Here is a 13,150-nt window from a genome sequence, read left to right on the forward strand (position 1 = left end):
TATTTGACTTGAGTGTGATATTCAAGTATCTTATCTGCGTATGGATGTTTATCTCAGGGCGATTACAATAACTAATATTTACTAACACAAATCAATGATAAAGATATAATTAACAGGTATCACAGGTATTGGTCTGTTATAAAACAATTAAACACTAAGGCTGAGGAATGAAATTATCTGTAAATACTTTTAAAATAATAAAATTTACTGTATATTGTAGATTGGAACGTGAACTGCTTTCCTTACATAACACTGCAACTTGCACATTATCTCATGAATCACAGTTAAAGAACAATAATTTTCAAGGCTGCTCGTGCTTCTGTGGCAAATATTCACATTTATTGAGGCTGATGGGGAACGTGAGGATAGCGAAGGGAACGTGATGGTGGGGGAAGGTGAAGATGGTGGGGAAGGTGAAGATGGGGGAAGGTGAAGATGGGGGGGTGAAGATGGTGGGGGAAGGTGAAGATGGTGGGGGAAGGTGAAGATGGGGAGAAGGTGAAGATGGGTGGGGGGGGGCGTGAGTGACATATACACATTGTGACATCCCTCATGCCATGTGTACCTTGCGACACATCTCAGTGGTCGTGTATCCCTTGCAACATCATCAACCTGTCCTTGAGCGTTCCCCCTTATCACCTCCCCAAATCCGTGTCCTAGATCAACATTATCCCGACAGAGTATCGTACCGAGTGAAACATGTTGACGTACCACTAACTGGGTGTATCGTACACATGACGCAGGCAGGATATCTTATCTCCTCAATTTCAGACACCACCACGCCACTTATCTAAACACCAAGGAATTTTTTTTACAAGATAACATTATCATATATTATTTATTTATGTTTACCGAAGCTTTAACTTTTAATGAAAAAAAATCGTAGTGGTTGTATTAGAGGAATAAGCGACCCATAACAAGATGGCAAACTCCAGCAGAACATTGACCCCCACACACTTGCTCTACGATACTCTGTGGTAGGACTGACAACCCCTCCTGTGTTTCATGAAGGAAGAAGTCATATTACCACCAGCATTGTTATGGAGAAAGTCTTATATTATACCAGGATCAGTCTTGTGCAGTGGTTATGGTGTGGGGAATTTATCCAGACAATACTGGTAAACGCTGATTTGTTCGTGGTGTTATGGGGGAAGAATCATTACCATTTTTATATCATTCGTATAAATAATAGTATAATTGGTGTCAGAAACAATTGTACTTTCCTCCCATACACACTGCAAAAACAATAGTACTTTCCTATCATCACCCTCGTTCATTCATCTCTTTCTCTCATCTCCAAGCACAAACTATCCTAACCTTGGAGGTGGAGGAGCGTCACGAGTGGACCAGAGGAGGGGGGAGGCAACTGACCCCCCCGCCCACCTCCCCACTTCATCCACTCCCACATATGCCTGGGAAAGTCCACATCTGATGCAACACGTGAAGGATATTCAACTTCCACGTCAAACCTTACTTATGAAACCCCTCACACACACACACACACAAATAATATAAATGTAGACAATAAGGATTAACGCTATATATAAGTATCGATTTTCAGAGACCTCAAAGGTAATATATTTTTACTTAAGACCTGAACCAGCGTGTGTTAATATGCAACAAATGAGCAGCGTGTCTCCTCGTACCTGCCACCATCCCGTGTTGTGACGACTTCAGTATTACGCAAACACTGATGTATCACCTGAAGATTAGACACCCTAACTTATTTCATTAGTATGGTTAATCTTCAGGTGAAATAAGTTAAAGTGCCTATCCTTCAGGTGAAATAAGCTGGGGTGTCTAATCTTCAGGTGACCCACACTGACACCTATTATTTCAAGTCAAACGCGAATGACGCTTCAGAGAGTAAAGGCGTCACAAACACAGAACAAAGTCAATCAACTGTGTGCCACTACCCAGCAGAACACGTCTCTTACAATAGCTACCAAGCGAAACATCATTACGTCTCTGCCTTAACTTGATTCAATGACGCAGTTTCTTGAAATATTAGTTCCTTGCATATCAATTCACTCCAATGTATAATACAATTCGCATAAGAACATTCACAATTTCACAGTGCAGTAAAGGCGGTTGATAAAATTTAAGTATAATACATTCGGAGAAATTTCACTACTGTATTTTAACTATGAACAGGAATAGAGTCAATTTTTGTTGGTGGAAGACTACAACAGGTTTGAAAGTCCCGCTAGATCTACCAAAATAAAGTGAAAACTGTGCGTGTGACACTTTACAAACACTCGATTGGTAATGCTCTCGTGTATATAAGTCCGTTTACCACAAACTGATGACGAAAAATAAACTCAAAGATAGTAGAAAAATAGAGTAATCCAGAAAATATTATATAAAGAGAAGATAATTCAGTTTCTTTGCGGTTAAATGAGAAAAGTATTAGAAAAAGTTGGCAAGCCTGTGTGGTCCAGTTTCTCGTTCCACCGACCAACATCACGCACAGTCTTTTAATTCATCAATAACCAGAGATAAAATATTAACGACTGGAAATCATCATTCAATTAAATCAATACGATGAGATAATCCACCAATGCATAAGATTTAAACTACCGGAACATTAAAATCCACGTTCTAAGTCGGCGATTCTTGGAGCGGCGGCCAGAAGTAGGTCAGTGTCACTTTAGATACACAGAAAACACCGATTAATTTGTCACATTAACGGATAAACACGGATGACAATGTTTCTTAGTATACGAAAGCATATTTAGTTTCTTATGTTGCTTGATACACATTCCCGGGCAATACAAGTGTCCAGTGGCCCAACATGCACCCGGAAGTAGTCTAGCCTAGTATGACCTGACCTATGTTTTAACCCCAAGAGGATCACTGACTCACCTGTCACCTCTCACCATGACACAGAAACACAACCTATGTCAGGTGCGTGCACTCACAACTCCCTGGCTGCTCAGATCACAACCTAGCCACACTCTGGAGATGACGACGTCTTGCTGGTTTGGCTGGATATCGTCGGGGGAAGTCCACGCGGCTGGGAGGGGAATACCCTAATGTCAGAAGAATAGTCACGGCGAACTTAACGCGCATTCCTCCTACCATTATCTCTCTGAACGCCACTTATATGACTTTATATATTAATTACCATGTGTAATATAAAATAAAATAGACGAGAGTGTAGTCAGTCGCCTAGTTATACGCCGTTAGAATAATGTTGATGTGAGGTGGTGACGGCAGGGGGGGGGGGATAAGTGCCACCACTCACTTAACATTTGCTGAGGCGCGTCAGGCCATCTTAACCTTGTCAACATTACCTCAGTTACGTCAGCAGGTCGCTTACACGTGAGTTAGTGAAGTAGCGATGTATCTTGACTTAGTGAAGTAGGAAGATATAACGATTTAGTGACGTAGTGATATATAACGATTTAGTGAAGTGGCGATATATAATGACAGCGAAGTAGCGATATATAATAAATTAATGGAGTAACGTTATATAATAGTAAAGTAGCGATATACTGTATATTAAAGTGAACAAAGTAGCGAAATACAATGATAGTGAGTGGTAGTGGTAATGCGCATTTACATATGTTATAATTAGGAGTGAAGTTTTACGTCACATTCATGGATGCTGGACCACACATACTGTACACACACTTTATTTCCTGTATTCTATTTCGACATCCTGAAACAACGCAATTACGTTTTACATTACTTGTCCTAACCTATAATAATAATAATAATAATAATAATAATAATAATAATAATTAACGGTTTATTGAAAGAGCTTGGCAGCCAGAAGGCTGAAAATATACAGTTACATAATTGGGGAATGGGTTTCGAATTAAAAATAATATACAAATAACATAAGTGATATAAATAAGATATATAATAACTAGATGGGGAAAAGCTCAAACTACAGTGCATTTAAACATAGTGACAGTGCAAGAAGTAGTATTTACTGGGAGTGAATACAATGTTTTATTACGAGTTATTGATAATTTTTACAATGGTTGGGACTGGGCTGTTCTTATAGCGATCAGTTCGTGCACGTGTGGGCTGGATTACCTCTGTGTATGTGTGTGTGGGGGGGGGGGGAACTTAGGTTAACGTTAGGGTGGTTAATCTTCAGGTGAAATAATCCAGGGGTGTCTAATCTTCATATGGGTCTACAGTCTTGGTAAACACCTCAAAATAATAATAAACTTAAGTCAGTGAGTAGAGTGCGTCCTTCAGCCCTGACGCCTACATGAATCCATAATAATTATCTGAGTTTCCCCCGAGTTTCCCGTGTTTATGAATTAGTGGCTATTATCAATAACAAGCGAGTCAAGAAACAGGTGAATTATTCATGATAAGATAGGTGTTATCACGAGACATTACTGCCACTAATAATATCTAGTAAGAACTGGCATATATTTACCAAGAAAATTTTTTTGATCTAGAAGTCCCTGTGGACCACCTGTAAGACCAGTATTCACATTATATCTTGTTAAATAGCCATTTTATTATTATTGAGTAAATAAAACAAGTGATGAAATGACTGCAGCAAGGTAGTGACTATTTCCAATATTCATAATCATTTTCCAATATTTACCGTACGGATAACAAAGTATATAAATAAATTTATTATTATTTTAGACGCACATGGACTTTCCGACCACACTTTCCTCCGTGCGACCCCTTATTGAAAGTCATCGTCTGATTGTTTACAGTGACAAGTTTCGGCGGGCTGTGTTGATGACAACAGAGTGTAGCCTGACAACATAATGCACAAAAAACAAGTCATAGGTCTGATAACACTACAGCAGATTCCCACACACACACACACACACACACACACACACACACACACACACACACACACACATATAAACAAATTCAATAAGACTTAAACTGGAGAGAGAGTAGGTGTGTGCGTGTGAGGGATGACCAAACAGAACCTACTATACAAACCGTACCTAATAATTATCCTTCCATGCAGTAATATGACTTATTATCACATCCCTGATTCACATAATTACTCTCAGTATTATCACACCTGGATAAAACAAGCCTCATAAACGGGCACCCAAATAATACGGACACAAAATGCTTTACGTAACTGCATGAGGTAATGTCTGTGTAATCATTCTACGGATACTAGCCTTAATTACCCCCACTTACGGTAATGACCTGTGATAACGAAAACGAGATAAAGGTAGTTATTATTATCAACCACTACTACAGGATGGATGGTTGATGGTTTGAGTGAGTGTGTCTATTGAGTTGGGTGTGCTAGGCTGTTTTTCCCTGTGTGGTGATGATGACTGCTGGCAGGACGCGAGATGGAAGCAAATTGGGTTGAAGGAGACGGGAAACAGACAGACAGAGAGAGAGAAACAGAGAAAGATAAAAAGCGAGAGAGAATGCATGGTTGGTTGATTGGTTAGATAACAGTGTGGTTATGCTAGTCAAGGTCGCCTTCGTCATTCACACTGAAGCAGACCACGACCTTCAAAACTCGAGAGCGGACAGACATAAACAAACCTAGAAACAGACATAAAGAAACAGATACATAGATGGTGAAAGCTAATAAATATATGGAAGACTAACAATACTCAGGGAAGACAGAGAAGATCTTGGTTGGCTCCCATTCTACGAACACTCAAACGTGCGTCAGGGCCCAGGAGGGGAAGTCCCTTAAGTCTCCCTGTACTGTACCACTATAGGAAGATTATGTCGTCTGTGGGTTCTTGTGAATACCCAATATGATCCAACCCCTTTCATAATAGCCTTCAATCTCAATAATTAGCTTACATTCATAAGTTCTTGAATACACAATACGATTCAACCCCTTTCACAATCGAGTTCAATACCAATAATTAGCTTACATTTATAGGTTCTTTGTACCCAATAAGATCCAATCCCTTTCATAATCATATATATATATATTAATTAGGTGAAGCAACCATTTATTTACCTCACTGAAGACGAGTGAGGAGAGGAGGCAAGCAGAGATATATCCCAGGGTTGAATGAGTAACAACCTAGTGAGTGTCATCAGCCCTGACTTGTATCAGCCACGAGGGTCACGAGTTACTGTAATAAGATTCTAAGTTTATACCACTGTAATAATAATAATACACAATACTTATATCACTTCAGATCAGGTCCATATATGGTGTAAAGAAACAAAGGTCAAAGACGGATGGATGGATTGACTAATATAGAGATAGAAAGATAGATGTATATAATTAACCAGTCAAATTATCACGCAAGTTCAAATGGATTCAGATAGTACACAGCATTACATAACTGGACTACTATATACTAGGGTGTGGACGGGTGTTGGGGCGTCACAATATACTCTAATGTGATGTTAATATTACAAGTTAGTAGATACAGTATATGCTTGTGCTTGTATCCTAACACACACATGCTGCCTCTCCCCACTCATTGCGTCAGTACCATTTATGTAAGTAATGTCCAAGTGTTATATTTCAAAAAGAGATTCACATGACCTGAATCCACGGTAAACATCAGTGGCTGTTGCTAACACGACTTGCCTGAACCTCGTGGTCAAAGCCAGAGTTTATTTATTTATTTTTTTTTTTAATATCTTTTGAACATCCTTTACTTCCAGGCAATTAGTTTTTTTTTACTCAATGACGTCAATACTCAAGAAACAATTTCTGATCAGGTACTGGGGTATGTGCCAAGCTCGGGTATGATTGCATGTTGGGGCGGAGTACTACGTGTCTATAACCAAAAAAGATAAATAAGTCACACACACAAGACCTATTCTACTTTCATATAATACTCCTCCATAACCTACAGCCCTACACATATTACTATCCAGGTGTGTGAGGCTTATAATAACCAACATCTACACCTGACGTCATAACAACAGCGTCTCTCACATCACGTTCTAACAGTTGGAAACAAAAGAATATGACTTACAATGACTAACCTGTTCTATCCTTGGTTGAATCGATTTAGTGAATATCTACCATTCCATCTACGTTGTGTTTACATCTGTTGTTTCAGCTCTGGTCATTGACGCTAGGAACACATTCCTCGGTCCTAGCAACCACTAAAATAGTCTGTGAGTCATGTACGAAGGCAGACTACCGTACGCATCTCATCTGTCGTCATGAGGATTATTGGAACCGTATCAGGCTGTGGCGGGCGTAATATTTTCAATTCATGAACATATTTACCTACTTATTAATATACTTTTGTTTATTTGTCCGGCTAAATATAGAATAACACTTCAATAGATTTGCTTCGGGGTTATGCTTCCACTGGCAACTCAATTAAAAAAAAAACATCGATAATCATTCGTTACCAGCTAGCCGGGGACTACCAACAACATTCGTACCTCGCTCACCATCAAGCTACGGTGTACACATTTAACATTGCATCTCATTCATAACTTTTACACATTGCTTATTATCCGTGACAATCTTGAGGGTTATAGAGTACAATATAACCGTTTGCCGGAAATATATTGAACCAACCCTGTCACTATTACTACTACTAACCCTGCTGATACTATTACTACTATCCTGTTGCTACTACTACAGTACTACTATTACCGACCTTACTGTTTCTACTATCCTGCTATTATTACTATTACAACTACTCCCCTACTACTGCTACTACTACACCCACGCCACTACTACTACTACTACCACCAGTAATATTGCTACTTTCACTCCGACAATTCCTCGCTAAGTTAGCAACATCCTGGAGCACTAGGGTCAAGTCCCAGTGACGGATACCTGTAATCGCTGACGTCACATGGGCCCTAGCAAGCCGGATGTGGACACCCTCGAGGCACGGGATTCGACCCCTGCTTCAGGAGGAGAGGAGGTTGTACGGAGCGAGCGGGCGGGCGGGGACAGGTTGAGCTTGTGAGTCTCGTGAGGGGAACCACCGTCCGCTCTACTGCTTACGTCACACGACCTTGTGCCTTACTGCAAAAAAAGAGAAGACAAGTTAAGTATTTTTAGCTCATTATCCAATACTTAGTAACATTTTATTTTAAGACCATGTTAAAATGAGTTGAGGTTTAATTTATGATTTGTGGCCTCGCTTTAACACGAAAGGTAATAAGGGCTTTATTTTAATACTGGAACGTAAACCCTATTTCTGCGTTTCCGGTCGTAATGAGATTAGAATCTATTTCAAGGTTGTTTCAGTCTGTTATTGGGAATTAGATTTCAGTGCCTTTCAGTCCTAGGAGACAAATTTAGAATCTAATTTTAGGATTTAAACGCCACTTTTTCATTTTTTTTAGGAAACCCAATTTTACCAAACCATTTTTTTTAATATGCTTAATATAAAAACAATTTTAACTTTAATATACATAATGGAAAGGTTGTTAAATAAAAAGATCGCGCAAACACACGGCTCCACTATTTCCCGCCAAAATAAAAACTAGTCCGTCCTACGTAACATTATTAAGGCTGTGACCAGGTTGAAGTCCCGTTGTTGTAAGACCCTTACAACAACAGGACTCTGTGAAAGTCTTCCCCTTACAGTAAGGGGAAGACCTTCACACAGCCTTATCACCTCCGGGATGTAAACAGATTATTATTACATCAACAAACATGGGAGCACCAAGGATTATGTCAAAGTTGCGTCATTTGATGGGCTGGGCTGAGTGAGGAAGGGAGCGTTAGGCTAGGCTAGGCGGCGAGCGCGAGGCAAAAGATTTCAAATATATACACAGGCCACCCAAATACACCCACCCACATACAGACCACCACCCAAACACAACCCATAAACAAACACACACTAGCAGTTTCTCTGTCACACTGTCAGTTACATAGCCACTCACTCATTAACTAGAGCTTCCTTCTCTTAGTCCGTCCCTCACTTACTCACTCGTCAGGCTTAACATCCATAGAACTAGCCGGCCCGTAAACCCACCACCACCACTTCTATACAGTACAATATATGTGTAACACTCAACAGGTTCAAGGCTGTCAACACAAGTGAACATTTAACCACAGGCCAGGCCGAGTATAGTAGCTTACCTGAGTCTTATACGAGATATGATAAGTCTTCAGAAAACTTCAGTAGAATGAAGTATAATGAAATGCATACTCGAACACAATTGACACACACACACAGTACATCTATCACACAAATAACTGAAGACAATACAATATTTAGAGTAATGCGTGACTGATCGACATAAATATCCAGCTCACTGTGACGTCATACAACAGGAAAACTTGGGTCGCGTAACTCTGAGGGCGGGAACCTCTTTTTGTGGGCTGGGCGTCGGGGAGCGCTAGCCCGTGTCCACCATCTCCTCCAGTTTTCCCAATACAGTTAAATCTCGCCGCATCGTCCAGGTCTTAGCTAGAGATACCATATTTAGTTATTCAATATAATAATACTAATATCTAATAAACCCTTTACTTTGAAAACATTAAAATTTCTGCATTTAATCACTTTTAAGTCAATATTTCTTTCACATTTAAAAACACCAGCATTCAAGATCACGAGTTAATCCACAGGTAGGATACGTCAAGGTGAGGGAGTAGTTAGGTGAAGGTGTGCTAGAGGTAGAGCAGCGGTACACACGCTGCCACCACCGTCGCTCCCAGTAAGAAGATGCGAATCATGAGTCGGCAAAATATTATGACAACATCAACATTCTCCACGTGCTGCCTAGCCAGGTGGTAGAGTAAAGGTTTACACCACACCACACCACACTACACCTTCCTCAACACAGGTCGTGGTCACAGGTGTGTTTTGGAGGAGTTGTAAGTGCGTGTCAGGTGTGTTAGAGGGGTAATAGTTACGTGTCAGGTGTGTTGGAGGGGTAATAGTTACGTGTCAGGTGTGTTGGAGGGGTAATAGTTACGTGTCAGGTGTGTTGGAGGGGTAATAGTTACGTGTCAGGTGTGTTGGAGGGGTAATAGTTACGTGTCAGGTGTGTTGGAGGGGTAATAGTTACGTGTCAGGTGTGTTGGAGGGGTAATAGTTACGTGTCAGGTGTGTTGGAGGGGTAATAGTTACGTGTCAGGTGTACATGGACATTTTTCTTCTCAGCTAAACAATAAACCCTGGCCAGCCCAAGTAATCCTTACAGTTCTTCCACTCAGAGAATTATACACCCTTGTGGTATCTACGCCAGACCATCATAGACTGCTCTTCTGCCTGAGGTGGCGTTCGTTTATGTCTGTATTAAACTTGTTATTCTCTCTCTGTTCTTTCTCTCATTATCTCTCTCCTGCCATTCTCCGTCACTCTTTCTCCTCCTCTTCAGTGTTGTCTATCTGTCTGTTACCATCATCGTCTCCCTAGAGGCAAGTTGGGCAGGGAGGAAGAATCCACGGGGCGAGGGGCAACAAAACGCGGTCGGGTGTTCCCCCCGCCCCTCCCCCAAGCCTGAGGGGTACAGTGGGCTCGCTACCCACTTTACCACAACTCCACCGCCCCGCCTCCTCCACTAGACTGTTCCCTGAGGCCTCACCAAATCTCTCCTCGTCCTCCTTCTCTCTTTCCTATCCACAATTCTGCTCTAAGCTAGTCGACTTTCTCTTATCCATCTTTCTGCTTCATCGAATCGACTATCTCATTTACTATCCACCTCCTAGCCATCTGCTTTATCTAATCTTTTTATTATTTTTTTATCCATGATTGTTTATTTAGCCACCTCCCTCGCCTCTGTCCCGCGTGGCAGTGAGAAGTGATACCACCCTCAGTGTCAAGACCTGACTGAATTACTCAGAATAGGCAAACTGTACTACAAGCTTTGTCAATAAATTTGTTAAACTAAACTCCCTCACGCTTTATTCGGCATTTAAAACAGACGAATTTAACCTCGATATTTTAGACCCAAACTTTATACAAATACAGAACTTCCAGGAATAAGCCGTAAATAGTCGTGTGGATGAAAATATACAGTAATTGGAACACACACACACACACACACACACACACACTAGATAAACACAGACACCCACACGAGAAGAAAACAATTTTATAAACATCTTCCTGACTACAGTAAAACCTAACCTAACAACCTAATCTAACCTAAAGCATCTTAAACTAACCTAACACAATCTAACCTAAGCTAAACGCCCCTTATTTAACATTTAGGTGTTTATTTAATAATCAGGTGAAATAAGCTGGGGGGTGCCTAATCTTCACGAGTCCCCCATCCAAAAAGAAGACAAATTTATAACACTTTCTGTGATGGTAAGCAAACCAGGAAACTTCGATCAGACCTTTACTTATCACTGACGTTAATTTCCAGAATTTGTTTGTTTTTTTAATTTCTTGGATCTATTGTTGATTAAGGATATAAAAATACTCCCGGAAATGACGATGATGACGACAATGATGATGATAATGAAGTCAATTACGATAATGACCACAACGAATACATTTTCTTGAACCCAATGTTAAGTTAAGTTAGGTTTGTGTAGGATTTATGGCTTACTGTGTGTGTGGGAGACAAGAGAATGATTGAACAGGTGTGTAAGACGCGTGAAGATATTCATTAAAATATTAGCGAAAGATTGGCCCATTAAACTGACTTAAAAATTCAACTCATACACAACACTAAATGGAGGAATAATGATTCATACACTCCCAATACATCATACACTCCCAATACATCATACACTCCTAGTTTTATATACAGGTAATCATACAGCATCATAAAACCTCAAGATGTATCTCAATATAATACTTGTCACGCAACACTCACAGCGGAAGACCCACTTCACTGGTACTAGGATAGTTTTGGTTACGTAAAATAAATGTTGAATTCCTCATGTTTAGTGTGACGAACAAAACCACATTTCTCAGAGATTAGATAATATCTTCTAAATTAATACACTATTTAAAGCATATAGCATATTTCTATTTATTTGTTGTATATCGTATTTAATCTTTATAGTATACAGTCTTAACATTCCTTTACAGTGTACAGTATATCAAGGTTTTTTGAGCATGCAGTATATTATTCTTTATAATATACAATATATTAAGCTTTATGGTATGACTATGTGCACTCAATCTCACACCAAAATGAACTTATATAAACACAACACTGCATCACCGCCAGTTGACGCCAACCCACGTGTTTCCTTAAGTGGAACCTAAGAACTTTACCGAACTATGACAACGATGACGACAATGATGATGATGATAATGAAGTCAATTACGATTAAGACCACAACGAATATGTAGTGAATCATTTTCTTGAGCCCAATGTGATATTTCTTCAAGCTGGTGATTTCATCCAACTTAAGAAGACTTAATTCTTTCGCCGACAAACAAGCCATTATTTAATACTTTTAAAACTAAAAATATTTTCATAGAGTTCAAATGAATAATAAATGACTGTTGTGTATTTTTCATTATTTAAATTATAATCGAGTTACTTAAAACTGTCAGAATCCAGCAGAGGTTCCCCCGAGACGATGTGTGATCCGTCTAACTATTACAGACCTAACACAGATTGTCGTCGTACAGGAAAAACAAATAAGATGAAAATTCAAATGGTAATTCTAAAGTGTTATTGTGTCCCCGTGCGTATAGCTGCGCCTAAAACATAAGACCATCCTAATTTAAAAGAAACTGATGACGTAGGCAGGAGGAAGCTTCATGTAAACAGGGCGCCAAGTGATATCCTAAACCACTTGACTCTCTGTATCCCGTGTGAGGAAACGTTTCCATTTCAAATTCTGTCACGTTCGTTGTAATTCAGCTTAATAGTGTTGGTACTGGGTGTGTTTTGTTTCTAGTTTTCTTTATTTTAAAGCTTTACAGTTTACCCTTCACGGGCACGAAGACTGCGGAGTCAGGCTGGCCTCTACCTTGGTCTTTCATTCATCATCAGGAGGGCGTGACGTGGGCCCACAGATCCAGCAGGGTGTGGTGCCAGTAAACCTCCTGCTGCTTTAGTTTGTGTTGCAGGTATGATCCGCGAAGCCTAAACTATAAGCTCCCCGTACAACTACTTTTTGCCAGAACACACCGAGCCCTCCCCCAAGATACCCGGGGGCTGTACAATGTAGAAGCAGCTTCCTGGGGATCTCGGGGAAGTTGTCTTGCCTCCCCGTCAGCAGGAGACCAGGGTTGAGCCCCGCCCCTACAAAACACAGGGCCACCTGCCTACAGGTCAGCAGCACCCCGTGTTTACATCCGTCTCAGTG

The 13,150-nt window shown here is 40.3% G+C and overlaps 1 protein-coding gene across 1 annotated transcript in view; it reads right to left on the bottom strand.

Annotated features, from left to right (window-relative positions):
* Positions 1-3,021, bottom strand: part of LOC121870678 (nuclear factor NF-kappa-B p105 subunit-like) — a 41,652-nt gene extending 38,631 nt beyond the window's left edge. Inside the window, exon 1 of the mRNA XM_042372612.1 lies at positions 2,866-3,021. Within this exon, the coding sequence (XP_042228546.1) occupies positions 2,866-2,882 (17 nt within the window). The 5' untranslated portion in view covers positions 2,883-3,021. The remainder of the gene's footprint in view (positions 1-2,865) is intronic.
* Between the last annotated feature and the right edge of the window lie 10,129 nt (positions 3,022-13,150).

This window comes from Homarus americanus, unplaced genomic scaffold, assembly GCF_018991925.1.
Source record: "Homarus americanus isolate GMGI-L3 unplaced genomic scaffold, GMGI_Hamer_2.0 scaffold56333, whole genome shotgun sequence".
In the NCBI taxonomy this organism is placed as follows: domain Eukaryota; kingdom Metazoa; phylum Arthropoda; class Malacostraca; order Decapoda; family Nephropidae; genus Homarus; species Homarus americanus.